The sequence below is a fragment of the Rosa rugosa genome, chromosome 7 (assembly GCF_958449725.1).
Source record: "Rosa rugosa chromosome 7, drRosRugo1.1, whole genome shotgun sequence".
Classification (NCBI taxonomy): domain Eukaryota; kingdom Viridiplantae; phylum Streptophyta; class Magnoliopsida; order Rosales; family Rosaceae; genus Rosa; species Rosa rugosa.
In genome coordinates this window covers 10,103,319-10,118,313 of record NC_084826.1, presented here as the reverse complement: position 1 = coordinate 10,118,313, position 14,995 = coordinate 10,103,319, and the positions used below count along the sequence as shown (strand labels likewise).

At 38.0% G+C, this 14,995-nt stretch overlaps 3 protein-coding genes and 1 long non-coding RNA gene across 4 annotated transcripts; 2 read left to right on the top strand and 2 right to left on the bottom strand.

Moving 5' to 3' along the window:
• Positions 1–6: 6 nt before the first annotated feature.
• LOC133722070 (uncharacterized) lies at positions 7–1,680 on the top strand. The gene is made up of 2 exons (XM_062148885.1): positions 7–218; positions 1,263–1,680. The coding sequence occupies exons 1-2, from the start codon at positions 81–83 to the stop codon at positions 1,461–1,463; spliced, it is 339 nt and encodes a 112-aa protein (XP_062004869.1). The 5' UTR covers positions 7–80; the 3' UTR covers positions 1,464–1,680.
• A 135-nt stretch (positions 1,681–1,815) lies between these two features.
• Positions 1,816–4,349, bottom strand: LOC133722071 (uncharacterized). Its single transcript, XR_009852453.1, has 3 exons — positions 4,188–4,349; positions 2,204–2,280; positions 1,816–2,034 (listed from the first exon to the last, which is right to left on the bottom strand). It is a non-coding gene; the product is annotated as an uncharacterized LOC133722071 (long non-coding RNA).
• A 439-nt stretch (positions 4,350–4,788) lies between these two features.
• On the bottom strand, positions 4,789–8,315 carry LOC133722602 (uncharacterized). The gene is made up of 7 exons (XM_062149479.1): positions 7,855–8,315; positions 6,714–6,890; positions 6,461–6,607; positions 6,175–6,276; positions 6,022–6,092; positions 5,837–5,904; positions 4,789–5,508 (listed from the first exon to the last, which is right to left on the bottom strand). Exons 1-7 carry the CDS (start codon positions 8,050–8,052, stop codon positions 5,267–5,269), a joined length of 1,005 nt encoding a protein of 334 aa, XP_062005463.1. The 5' UTR covers positions 8,053–8,315; the 3' UTR covers positions 4,789–5,266.
• Positions 8,316–13,517: 5,202 nt separating this feature from the next.
• Positions 13,518–14,855, top strand: LOC133722804 (uncharacterized). Its single transcript, XM_062149671.1, has one exon. The coding sequence runs from the start codon at positions 13,518–13,520 to the stop codon at positions 14,853–14,855; it is 1,338 nt and encodes a 445-aa protein (XP_062005655.1).
• Positions 14,856–14,995: the final 140 nt, after the last annotated feature.

Here is a 14,995-nt window from a genome sequence, read left to right as displayed (position 1 = left end):
TGAGCTATACATAGGCTAATTAGAATCTTCCGCAGCACCTTAACTTCTGTAAGAACATCCTTCACGTATTTGTCACTAAAATGCTGGAAGGAAAAGCTGTGGTGCGTGAAACAGATATGCCAACTCTCATGCAGAGTCATGCCATGGAATTGGCTTACAAGGCTCTTGATCTACATGAAGTTTCTGATTGTCGATCCATTGCTCACTATATCAAGCAGGTTTGTTTAATTATACCCTTGAAATTAAATACTCTTCAGTTGGCTTTGTATATATGAATGCACCTCCTCTGAACAGGAGAAAAATAAGGATTAGAAAGTTGGTTTGTGATTGTCATCATATCTTTTGTCGGCTGAATTTTATAAAAACGTCACAAAACGATAGAGTTTGATCAAAAGGGTACAATATGTGGATTAAGGCAAGATTAGAAGACGGTTTCCTTTCTGAAAAGAAATGCAGGGACAAGGATCCAAACGCTAACTTTGCAGCAAGGCATGGTAGCATTTATTCTGGAAGGAACTAATAAAGTAATAAACCAATTTAAATATCAAAAAATTGGATAATCTTCCCCAAGTAGCAGATTTTAGCTATCACTTTAGGCTTAAATTAGTCTTTAAACTTTAAAGTGGTACAAGTTCCTTTATGTTAGGACAAAAGTTTAAATCTTTTAGTTCAAGAAAGCTGCCTAACTAAACTAATCAAAAGGGTTTAGTGTGCTATTTTTATAATTAGTTTTTGGTTGTATAGGGAAGGTCAGGGACTAGTATTAGCTTGAGCTTTAGAATTGAATCTCTCCTGTGCTTCTGTCTGGAAAAAGTAGATATTCTCTTACTTTCTGTCTGGAAAAACACCTTCTCAAAGAAGAAATGGGTTCTGTTCATTAGCTATAAGGGGCAATGCAGAAGGCTTTAACTATTGCAACTTTCACTTTAAATCATATATGATCAATGATTCAAGCAACTAGACAACTAGTGATGAAATTAAAAGGCCTAGTTGGGTGTGCTCCCCAACCTAGGTTCGAACCCTGAAGCTGTCAAAGTGGTCAGGCACTGTGCTGCAATGCACAGTTGGAGCATTTCACATGCGCCGAAGGGGTTTATCTTGGGCCTAGGAAGCCTTTGGGTTCCCCTTGACAAAGTCAAAAAAAAAAAAAAAAAACATTTTTACCTTGATCACATGCTTAATCGATTAGATAAAAAGTGGTTGCATGGTTTCCCTAAAGATTTTGAAGGAATGATTACCAAGCTTTCAATTGTCTTGAGCAGAAATTTGATGAAGCTTATGGTCCTGCCTGGCACTGTGTTGTGGGCAAAGACTTTGGATCTTGCATCACGCATTTGTGCGGAAGTTTCATTTTCTTCCATGTGGAGATGATGGAGTTTCTCATATTCAAGGATGGCAGAGAGTCTAGTGAAAGCAGGGAAGAGGCAATTGGGGTTCTGCAAAATGGAAGCTTATCGGATTAGTGTACTTTACATATCGAATTAGCATTCTCTATGTTTAGTATCTGCATTGATCATGCCTTAGTATTAGTTCTCTTTCTTTTATGTCGATCAGAAATGTTATATACAGGAACGAACACGGTATGACAGAAGCTAAGTTTTCGATAAACTTCAAGAGATTATATTGTACAATGTGTGTGTATCTACTCATAAGAAAAGAATCAGGAATATCATCCTATCACATCCTGCTACCTTAGCTTGAACATCGTGGAGTGAGTGTCCTTTCCAACAGAAACCTTGTTTGTAAAATTGTTCTCATACTGCGATTCCTTTTCATCAAGGTACAGTAGATATGTCCATTCACCAAGCATGTTTGCTTGTCATGAATGTCAATTAAATATGCCCTTGATAGTGACCTTCACAATCAAAAAGACTTGCTCGTTGTATAAGCAATGAAAAAGCAGGTATTCCTTTTTCTATTTATGGAAAACAACAACAATAAAGGACATGCCATTAGATTCTTCCCCATTCCTGAAATAGAATGTTGCTTGTAGCCTTGTAGGGCTTCAGGATCATTGTCCAGCTTTGATTCGATCTGTAACCACACAAGGAACCAAGAGAAAAATCCGAGATGGCCTCAGATTGGATTTCAAAGTAGCCAAAGTAAATTATAACCAATTTCTTCATGTGGTGATATATGTTGTGATTGTAGTCCAGAGGCTGGTTACGTCACATGATAGAGAAACTACTGTTGGATTGATTACCTGAGTTTACAAACCGAAAAGTTGATCAGCATGCTAGAGTCCCTCCTCTACTGTTATAATTGTAAGGAAATGATGACCTGAAAATGCACAAACAGATAATAAAGAGCACAAGACAATCAAAAAGAGTAGTTTAGCTTCATGAGTTCTAACAAGTCTTGCATTGCCAGTGAGGACGAGGTAATCTGCAACCCAAGGGCTAGATACAACAAACATAATTATATATGAGCAGATCTAAACCTCAGGATGCAGATTACCCGATCCTCACGCAATAATATCAACCTAATGAAGAACAGATTAGTGTTGATGAGTGTGGAGAGAAGGTTCTCAGGTTCTTTGCAAGGAGTGAGTGAGCCTAATCTTATGAGAGCATTCAGTATTTATAGTGTTCTTAAAGTGAAGATGATTAAAAAATGCAATGGAGGGTGGATAAAGCAGAATGATAAGGTGCCCAGAATCAACATGATCGATTCTGTTCTCGATTGACCAATGAATCAATGATATTGTAGGGACAATTTAACTTTCAAAGACACAAGTCACTGCCTTGACTGCTTTTCAAGTTTTCAGGATGTTAAGAGATCTTGCCTTGGCTATAATGAAAGATTCTCAACAAACTAAGGGATTAGTAGAGTTGAAGATTACTATTCTAATTGAGGAAGGCTTTTTCCATACACCTACTCATCATCATGATCAGGATTCTCTAGTTCTACCTCTCTTTCAAAGATGATGAACTGAAAAGGAAAGCAGTGCCACATTTACACGTTCCAACAGATTTTCATAGTCTTAATCAGCTTTTAAGTAGCTGCATTTTATTCCCTTGGCTATTCAATGAAGTGTTTTATTATTCCCCAGCTCAGAGAGGAGAAGCAGCTTGTTAAGTTGCAGTGACTTGTAACAATGACATCTAGAGGCACTTATCTTCTAGATCTTGAGTAGTCGATTACTAAGGTTATTAGGTACTCTATTAAGCTAATGCAACTAAATCCCATATTTATAGAAAACATAATATTAACATCTTCATTATTACTGGCGCCACAGTACGCAAAACAACCGAGGACCAGTTTGGGATTGAAGTGATTTTCACTGTTGTGGGCATCATCGGTGGCGATTTTAATCCGTGAACAACGCAATTGTAAGAGTGTTTAGTGAACTTTGATGTTAAGTTTATCAAACCTCTTGTGCTGCTGGTTAAGCCATCTGGAAGCAGCTTTATTGATCATAGTAGGGCCAAACTGGCCATTAATCCTATAACTTTTAAGTTGTTTGTGCACAACCACATCCTGCACTGGAGACGAAAATCTTTGACAGAAACAGAAAAGTAGAGGCGCCAACCCACCAGCATGATACAAACCAACCAATTAAAAAGTGCAAGTGGGGATTCAAGATCTCAAATTAAGAATCTGCTACTATCAAAGCTCTCTTACCATCATGTTAGACAATGTATATCAAGCTAACACGACCGTATATAAGGGATAGTGTCAGTAAGATTTTCCTTGACCAAGAGTGGCGATGTTGGTATTAGCATTTGCTATCATTGGTTGGCAGGACCGAGGAGATGGTGTTCTGTCCCAAATTGCTCAAAACAATTTGCAAGGATTGAGATAATTTTCTGGGACGTGTATGGCTAAAACGGGAATTAGTCATGATGCTCGAGATTTTGATTGCCTAAATCGCATCTCTCTTCCGACATGGGAATAGATGCCAATTTGGTTACTTTTTCACAAGTAACTTATAGTAGGAGCTTCTATGGAGCTCTTGCTGAGATGTATGGACTAGGTTTATATATGAATTGCATATATGCAATATTGCTGTCGATGCAACTTTACCGTACTAACATATTCCCAGCATCACCATCTACTCTAGTACTTTGGGACCATGAAAATGACATCGAAATCGAACACTTAATAAAACTGAAGTATTCATATTCCAATTTGAATTGCAGATCGATAGAATAGAACAATAAAGAAAAAATGATGAGAATTCTTACGAGCAATTGTAGTAGTACATAAGCAGATGAGCAATGGCAGAGGGACCTCAAGGTAAAGCAGAGGAGAATTAAATCCAAAAGACTCTTTTTGCTAATAGCATCTTTCTCTGTTCCAAGGCTTCTCTCTCAGCTCTTGGTTAAACACTACATGAACATAATTGAGTTTCTGTAATGGCATATCTTCGATATGAGATATGCATTCCATGATTCCAATATTAATATACTAGTAAGATCTCCACCACCAATTACTGTCTGATTAAAAGTAACTTATAGTTTAATCGAAAATGCTGGTTCTTTGCAGAAATGATTACAGAAAACGACAACAACAAAGAAGTTCAATATGATCATCGAGCATGGAAATACTGTTCAACCTTTTTGATTTCTTACAAGTTCTCTCTGAATACTAATTTAAACAAGATCCAACTGTAAGTCTGTAACCAAAATCTGGTTAAGTGAAAGAAGCCGTAGTTTTGCAGATAAGATATAAGGAGAAATGTCAAAACTGATGCAGACTATTTAGGTTTATACTTCTTATAGCTTCGGAATAGGTAATGGCAACAAGAAGACGTAGGCAATCCAAAGATTGGAAATTGACACAGTATGAGGAGGAAATCCCTGGCAATTCCAGGTATAAATATATAAACTTCTCTTTGTTTTTTTACATCGCTTTTCCAAAATAGCATCAATATGATACTCATCAAATTTCATAACTATAAGATGTCATTCCGCAAACAATACGTTGATGTCTACAAAACAAAATAAATTAGAAATAAAAACTAGAAAATAACAAAGGACCTGCAACAACAAAATTGTTATGATGGTATGATGTCACCTGTGAATACTTATAAAGGTTACTACCTAATATTTAAAAGGGGAAACATGATACGACTCAAGCAGCTAACTACCTATACAAGGAAAATATGGTCTTATAGCAGCAACCGCAAAATTTACCACCATCAAATTTCTCAACTACCAAAAAACCCAGTCTTCTATCTATCATTTGTCTTCAACCTACTACCAGAAAACTAAACTCATTCCATGGCACAACAGATGGTGGATAACAAAAGGTTTAGAGGCAACTAGTCACTTGTCTGCATGCGTGACAGAAGCATTTTCAATGTCTCGTACGTCATGAACACAATGCCTACACTGGGAACAACCTTGTAATATTCTGGCAGAATTCCTCTATACAAGCCCAGCAGGCCTTCGTTCTGGATTATGTGCCTAAAAGTTCCTAATAAGCCAGTGTTATAGACACGGGCACGACCGCCAGCCCCTTCCAATTGCATCCTTCGCCTCACCAGATCTAGAGGGAATGTTGCTGAAACAACGAAGAGCAAAAGGTAATCAAGCAGAAGAACAAATCTGATTCATTTCCACTATACCCTAAAAATATCTGTTGAAAGACCAAACCATACAGAGTATAGTTCATCGAAACAGATTGTCATATATGAGAGCATTTTTTTTTTTTTTTGGATACATAGGAGCATTTAAACACAGGTTAAATCAACTGCAACTGCTTAGAGATTTAAGTTGACCATAAATAGATGGAACATTATAATAGGAAAATTATTTCAAGAATGTCTTGGAACTCGTAAACTTTAATTATAAAATTGAAAACTCGCACCAGGTAGTCACAGATCGATTACCTGTTGATGAGGCAATGCCTGAAAGACTGCCGCAAGCAAGACTCACCATGACTGTAGAATCGTTGGGCCTGATATCAAAGGAATTAAAAGTAAAATTACAATTCAAACCGCAGCAAAGGAAAATTAGACAAGACTGCAAAAAATTCAGCATCAATTTAACGCATTGTCCAATCAAGAATCTTCACCTTTCAGACTGCCAAAAAGACCTCAAAGCCTCATAAACTGAGAAACTGATTGCTATGCTGGGTCCAACACCCTGTGCCACAAGTAAAAGATGACATTTAGTATCAGAAAAGAAAAAAAGTAGAAAAGAATGCTCAGATACAGATAAAGCATACCAACAGAGTTGCTCCAAGTCCTTTATACAATCCCAAAAATCCTTCTTCTCTGCAAATTGTATGAAATGCATGCCCGATGCCTCTGTAGTATAGTGCATTTCTCTACAAAATTTGATTACTGATAATGATCAAACTAAAAATGTTATTTGGGGGGGAGGGGGGGGGGGGGGGGGGAGGCGGTTAAAAATCAAATTCTAGACCTAAAGTAATCGACAATTACATGAAAATTGAGAACAGAGAGATGTTTTCCCTATTTTTAACTCACTAAGACATATGCCAAATTTACCTGAGCTGCTAGACGTGTCCTCACAAGATCTAGTGGATACGTAGCTGAGGCAGCTGTAATACCTGCCATCCCACCACCAAGAAAGTGTACACACATATTGGCAGTTGCATTACCCCCAAGATCTTCACCAATAATTGAATGCAACAACTGCAATATGAAAATGGGGTCAGATGAAATCAAAAGCAAGCTGCAGAGCCAAGTTATCAGTCTACTTTAACAGCTTAAAATTGGACCAAAGCATTTGTTTACTGACTTTCTTGTAGCGTTCATAAGCATAGAAGCTGACTGAAGAATATGGAAGACGATGAGCAATAGTCACGAGATTGCCTCTCCAAAATGCTCTAAAACCTTCCTCATTGGCAATACGTGAAGCCTCTCGCCATATGCTCGCCTTACTCAATGCTGAAACATCAGAATGCATTCCTTGCACCTAATAGAAGTAAATGATTGTCAGCCAACTACCATTTAGAAGAAACAGTAAGCAAAAGAGATAATTGCAATGAAATTCCATACAGGAAGAATATGATATGATTCCCCTTTGGGTCATTTATCATTCCAACCTAAGGATGGTAGCCAGCATAAAGTTTAATACATCAACACTAGATAGCTTTTCACTCATCACTCTCATTAAGAGTTTATTCCATGCTATAATTTTGAACTGGAAAGCTCTTCTGCTTTAGTTTATTGTGTTTTATGGTTTTTTGTATCACTCTACTGTTTTTTCCCCTATTTGTTATTCTCCTTCTTTGTGTTAATAAAAGTTTGTCTCTCATCAAAGATAAATCTCTGTTTCTCTCAACCCACTCTTCCTAATTCTATCTGTCTATCTTTCCTATTCTCTCTAAAATCTCTAATCCATTTCCCCCTTCTTATATACTCTTCAAATTTTCTTTCTGTATATCTAAGAGTCCGTACTAATGCTACATCACCTCACCCACCAAACATGAACATCGTTGCAAAACACAAAAGCCAATGAACAATCCAAACTATAGAGCCCCTTCTGCGCTTAACCATGTTAACATAACTGCAGGCTCCAACACCACTCATTCATATTACATCATCCACCTAAACTAAATGCCCCCCCCCCTGTTTCACTCTCTATCTTAAGCAGGTCAATTCCACAGAGAGAGATACTCTAAAAACCTTTCTTTCATTGTTCAAGTGTAAGTGAATTCATGAACTGACTCAATCCCGAACAGAGCAACTGCCTGAAGACAACCTTTATGTCCCATTCTTACAAGAAACTAACTCAAAAATCAAACCTTTATGCTTCATATCCCAAATTAAGCAAGGCAGATACGTCAATAATGCTTAACAGCAAAAACCCAACTCAGAAAACAATACCAACTAAACGATTACGAATACGAAATGGAAAAGAAAATAAAAAATTGAACCTGAAAGAGGATGGTGAGGCGAGCAAGTGGTGCGGTACAGGTTTTGCTAAACGCACCAGCAATTCCACCAGCCAAGAGCTGATTCACGGCGCCTATCTGGGATTGGGGATTCAGGGACTGCTTGGGTTGCTGATTCAGAGCTGAGTTCAGGGCTCTCTGGCCTCCTTCTACAACGCCAACCCGAGCTTCCATACTCATGGCCCTGTATGAAAGTTTCAATCTTTTCAGTCTGGGCGAGCTTGGTTGTTGATGATCTCATATGGGTTTGGAGTTCATGGGAAGAAGAATCTTATAGGAGCTTGAATTGGGGGAAACTGGGGGACGAGGAGTAGGAAAAGACAGACGAAAACCCTAAGCAAGCGTTTAGACTGGTTTTGCCGAGTGTGGACACGCTTCACAATGTGGAACAATTTTCTGCGTGCTTTGGACGATGATGAGGTATTCCAAGTGAAGCGCTTCTCACTTTTTTCTCTTTATTTACTTCTTTAGGCCTTCTCCAACCCAAGAGGCCAAAGTGTCAAAGGGCCAAAAAATAGCCCTTTCTTTCTCCAACCCATGACGCTAAGGGGTAAAGTGCCATTTTTGAGGGCCAAAAGGCCAACCCAAGGGCTAAATATAGCCTTTAGGATAGCACTTTAGCCCTTAGGGCCAAATAGATCAGAAATGGGAGGTCCACCCGTGTAGTGCTGTGTGACATATGCATGACGTCAGCGACGGCTAGTTGCTGACGTCAGCTAGTCGTTGCTTTTTTTTTTTTTTTTTTTTTTTACCGTTGGCTATATAGCCGTTGGTTTGAAAAAAATAATAGCCTTTGAGTAAAGAGTATTATGACGGAAAGAAAAGGGAGATAATGGAGAAAATTCGGCGCCGTGAGTTGTTTCCGTCATCCGGTTCGACGTCGAATGAGTACCGCCCGGAAATGTCATTCAATGACTCGGATGAGTAATTAATGTTGCCCAAATAAATTGTTATAATCTATTAAAAATTCCTTGTAACTTTTATTTATTATGAATAAATTTTGCTTGTAACTTTTATTTTTTATGAATAAATTTTGCTTGTAACTTTTATCTTTTATTAATAATTTTTCCTTGTCTTACTTTGTTGTGTAACTTTTAAATGCTTATGTCATGAATAAAATAAATATTAAAAATTCTATTGCAGTTTTATTTCATTTCAACATTAGCTAAAGATATTTTTAATTATCTTTAAAAAAAAAAATACAACCGAAAAAATATTTTTTATCATATAATTTATTTCAATTACTATAAGTCAATTGACTTTATAAAATAAGCACATATATATATATATAACCAATCCAAAATGTTAAAATATATTTTAGGGCTATAATTTAGCCTTGACGGGTTGGAGACGGTTGATGTCAGATCAATGAATAGTACAGAATTTAGGGCTAAAATTTAGCCCCAGGGCCATTTTTAGCCCTTTGGGTTGGAGATGGCCTTAGTTTTTTTCTTTCTGATAAGTACAATGGGTTTTATCCAAAGCCTTAGAGACGTACAATTAGGGGTGGGCTCGCGAGACCGAAAACCGAAAAAAACCGCACCGAAAAGCAAAAAACCGCACCGCACCGAATCTGATCGGTTCGGTTTTCGGTTTCAACCCGGCCGAAACAGAACCGAACCGCAAAACCGAACTTCAATTTTTCCCCTATACGACGTCGTTTTGTATGTAACCCTAAAAACCTAAAGGGCTCGACTTCAGACGCTCATTGCCTCTGCCTCATTCAATCCGCCTCTCTTCCTCTCTCAGACACAGTGACTCACTCTCTCTCTCAGTCTCTCAGTCCCGATATTATCGAAGATCGAGTGATCGACGGCGTTTGACGGCATTTCAACGTCAGCCCGACCGCGTTTCGACCTCAGCCCCGACCTCCCTCTCTCTCTGTCCCGAATCCCGATCGCGTTTCGACCTCATCCCAGACCGCGTTTCCACCTCAGCCCCGATCGAGTTTCGACCTCAGCCCCGACCTCCGAGTCTCGACCTCTCCCTCTCTCTTTGACCTCTTCCTTGATCACGGTTCGACCTCGTCGATCTGGGCTTTATGAGCAAAACCTCATCGATCTTTGTTTTGGGTAAGCTTCGTTTTAGTTCATCTAGTTCTTGTTATTGATTCAATTCTGCTGAGGTAAGCTTCGTTTTGGGTTCTTCTGGAAAGATTTTCCTGTATTAAAATAAGACATTGACTCTTAATTTCAATTTCGTTTTTATAACACTATATATCAATCTCTAACTTAGAGGGTTTGAATTCAGTTTTTGTATGGATCTTATGAGTAATGTTTAACCATTGTTGAGTAATGTTTCTTTCTGTTTCAACATGTAATCAGTTTGTACTAGTATTGAGTGTACCTGTGTTTTGTTTCAGAAATTGTCCACTTGAGTAATCTGGAACGTGCTTTAGCAAGGGAGGAAGAAGTTAAGAAGAGGCTTTGTGTTGACTGTGTCCTTCGCCAAAACCGATTCTCTATTTGAGTATTTTAGTTTCAGGTATACCTATTTGAGTATTTGAATCCAAGTAACATGGTATATGCTTGGTCAGTGTGTCACTGTGTCTTATGCTTGATCTGTGTGTCTTATTCATTTTTGAATATTGAATAACTTAGTTCAATAATAAATGGAAAGTTGTTTATTTTTGAATATTGAATAACTTAGTTCATTTTGACAAATTGAATAACTTAGTTCAATTTATGATTAGTATCATGTGGATTTTCAGTTGCTTTTGAATGATAAGGTATTGATTTGAGGTTTGAAATATGGAGTGATTGAAATAAGGTATTGATTTTAGGTTTGAAATGTGGATTTTCAGTTGCTTTTATACTAGACTATATATTACTGTTTTTATATGCAGTAAGCTAATTGAAATTACAACTCATTCAATTTGAATAGGAGTGATCAGTAGCAAACATTATGAAGAGGCAATCTAAATTTGCTGCTGCTAGTTCCGGTGCTAATCCGAAATCAACTTCTTCATCTCAGGTACCAATTTTGTTTCTTTTAAGTGCTATGGGATTTGGATTTTCTGGAAATGTGATTGCAGTTTCTGGATTTTGTGATTGCAGTTTCTGGAAATGTGATTGTATGTTATATATGATTGTATGTATTTCTTTTCTAATGTTGTTCTTTTTATTATTCTCTTATACTAATGTAGAGATGCTTAAGATGCCATGTGGAGCTGCAGTGGGGAGTAGTCGGAGCGGAATGTTACCTCCAAAGTCGAAGACTTCATCTATCCGACCTTGAGATCATGCCATTGTCCTGTTTCATATGTTGATGTTGGTTCTTTATTTTTGTGATGTTTAGTCTTGTTTTGAATATACATTTTTAATTTGTGAGGTTCGTATTGATGTACTTATGGACTTTGGACTTTGGACTCTATATTTTTTGACCATTTGATATTGAAGTATGGAACTTTGGACTCTATGTTGATGCTAGAAGTATGAAATTTTATCAACTTTTCAAGTATATAGACTATATCAATTGAGTTTTATGGACTATGAAGTATGGAATGATAGATTATTGTCTATTGAAATATATGGAATTATTGATTATTGTCTATTGAAGTACAAAGCATGTATTAGTAAACTTGTAAACTTATTGTTATAGATTATTATTACAGGTTTGAAGAAACAAATACTTCTTGAGTTACGATATAAAAGAAGTATAATTGGTAAAAATTTGTTTAAAAAAAAAAAAAAAAAACCGAAACTGGGCTGAACCGAACCGAACCGAACTTCTGATAATCGAAAAACCGCACCGAACCGCACCGAATTTAATTTCGGTTCGGTTTTCGGTTTAGCCTCGGAACCGAACTCACCCCTACGTACAATGGTGTAATGATTTTTACGATTATTAATTTGACTGAAAATTTGCATAGATGATCTATACATTAGGACCTAAAAACTGAACGGTTAAAATGTTAATATGTGATCAAAAAGTGGGCAAAATATGGAAATCCGTTCTTTAGCTAAGGAACAGATCTCCTTAGCAGAGCAAGCCTGTATATATTAACAATTACAACGATTGTATTTATGTGGTACTTTCTCAGGGATGTGGAATATTGTTTAACATTGGAAAATTATAAAATTGAGAGGCATGACAACTTCACCATAAATATATTGAATTTTTTTTTTGAATATGAAACTAGTTGAATTTTTACGTTGAGTTAGACAAGAGGCAAGAAGCGTATGTTGGAACTTTAGAACAACTTACATATTCCACTTTGCTATAGGAAGTGGTTAGCTGATTAAGATACAAGTGTACACGAATAATTGCTCGGACCCAGTCTTGAGGTTTTTTTTCTTCCCTGAAATAATCATTTCCGTTTTCAAACACGTTGTAGATACCTGGAAATTTGTTTCTGGCCCCGTGGAACTCGTCTAAAACGTTTATCAAGTCACAATCTAATTTTCTCTGCTCTGTTAGTGACCACCAATAGATATTTGTTTCTGCTGGCATGAGAAGAAATCAAGAAAAGTACTGACGTTTGTTGCACGATGATTATTTGGTAAACAAAAGACTTTTTGGGCAAGGGATCGGAATAAAGCCCCAGAGCCGGCCATTTTTGAAGAAGCCCAAGCTAACTGAACTTGTTACCCAATAATCCAATATGTGAATCGAACTCCCTAACAATTGATGGTATCTTTCAACCGATGCGTCTTTGCTTTTGTATAATTTGATGGTTGGCGGACCAAGTGGTGGTTATGATTGCAATAAGATGGTCACTCCTTTGCTGTTGGGCTTCGTCACTAGGGGGACAATGTCGGGTTTCATGTAATACTCAAGTACGTGTAATCTAATACTTGATTTAGCTAGGTTCCGTCACTGGTAGTGATTTTTCTGTGTCATGCTACTAGTTGGTTGGTTGGTTGGTTGCAAGTATCTTGGATACTAGTTGGTGACTCTTATCTGGTATGAATATAAGAGCAAGTTCACCCGTTGGGTCACCAGGTCACCAGGGCACCAGGGCAGGACACTATTCACTGCCACTGGATCTTTGCTTCCACCCGTTGGGTCAGGGTCACCAGTCAGTTACTGTTCATCGAATATTTTATTAATTTGTTTTTGTAAAATGAGAAATGTATGATGTAAATAAATAGTATTGATAAACAATTTGAAAATGCAATCAAAGAAAATTTTTTTGGTAGACAAATTATATGTCTACCGAGACTCTTTTTTTTTTTTTTTTTTTTTTTTAAACTCCACCGACACTTTTATCACATATACACTACCGACAAAGTTTTTGAAAAGTGTGAAAATATTTAAAACTCCACCGACACTTTTATCATGTACACCACCGAAATTTTTTTGCTTTTCCACCGACAATTTTGTCCACCGACACCACCGACAAAGTTTATGAAAAGTGTGAAATTTTTTTTAACTCCACCGACAATTTTGTCCACCGACACCACCGACAAGTTTTTTGAAAAGTGTGAAAATATTTTAAAATCCACCGACACTTTTATCACATGCACACCACCGACAAAAATTTTGAAATAAGTGAGAGATAACCCACCGACACTTTTATGTGTGAAAAAATTCAATAAATAGACATGATACGCTCACTACATACACATACCATTCGAGCTTAACAAACCTTCACCCTTTCTACTTCTCTACCATTACATATTTCCTAAATTTTCCTCGTTGCAATGAACAATTTGTGGGATCAAATTCGACGGTCTCAGGATGAAGATGATGAAGAGATGATGGCCACCAACGCCATTGTCATCGCTGCAGTTGCAGAAGAATCTGGAAACCAACACCGAGGGCGCGGTTCTCATCCGGGTCGTGCACCAAATGAGGAACGACTTAGAGAAGAAAGGGGCAAAGGTATGTTGGCCGACTACTTTGTCGACCGGCCAGTGTTCAAAGATCCGGTGTTCCGAACACGTTACAGGATGAGTCTCAATCTCTTCCAGCGTATATCTACTGACCTTTGCCAGTATGATCGTTACTTTGTGCAAAGGTCAGATGCTACCGGAAAAGTCGGACTGCTTCCGGAGCAGAAGATGACAGCTGCCTTGCGAATGCTTGCTTACGGTGCAGGGGCAGATCAATATGCTGAGTATTGTCGGATGGCGAAATCCACCTCCGTCGCAGCCCTTCAGCACTTTACACGAGGAATTGTTGATCTTTACTCAGCAGAATACCTCCGCGCTCCTACTGCAGCGGACCTCAGACGACTTCTTGCCAAAGCTGAGAGGAGAGGTTTTCCAGGAATGATTGGGAGCATCGACTGTATGCATTGGCAATGGAAGAATTGTCCGACAGGTTGGGCTGGAGAATATAGTGGTAGGAAACAAATCCCCACTATCATCCTGGAAGCAGTCGCATCTTACGACACCTGGATTTGGCACGCATTCTTTGGAATGCCCGGGGCATGCAACGACCTGAACGTCTTAGCAAAGTCTCCGTTGTTTGATGAGCTTACCGCCGGTAGAGCACCTCTGATCCAATTCCAAGTTAACAACAGAGCTCACAGTCTAGGGTACTATCTCGCCGACGGTATTTATTCTCGATGGGCGACTTTCTTGAAAACTGTTAGGAATCCTACACGCCCCAAGGAAATCGAGTTTGCAAAGGCTCAAGAGGGGTATAGGAAAGATGTAGAGAGATGTTTTGGTATATTACAGTCAAGGTTTGGTATTGTTAGAGGAGCTGCTCGTGGGTGGCATAAAGAGGACCTTCGATACATTATGTTAACGTGTATTATATTACACAACATGATTGTCGAAAATGAACGACCTGAAGACAGCGATGATGAGTTGGAGTCCGATGATGAGGAAGCTAACAATATGAGGCCCAGGATTGCTGAGGTATGGGATGGACCAACCGGTAGAGACTTTGATCCTGTTGGTAGAGATGCTCATCATATGAACGGATTCATGGACCGCTACCAACAAATTAGATCTGACCAATTTCACTCCAACCTTCAGGAAGACCTCATTCAACACTTTTGGGAATTTCAAGGCAATAGGAGTATCTAGATCTGCTATTTGTGTGTGTTTTCTATTAGTTTTTATGTTTTTAATTATGTTTGTGTGGTTTCTACTTTAGTTTTTATGTTTTTAATTATGTTTGTGTGGTTTCTACTTTAGTGTTTATGTTTTTAATTATGTTTGTGTGG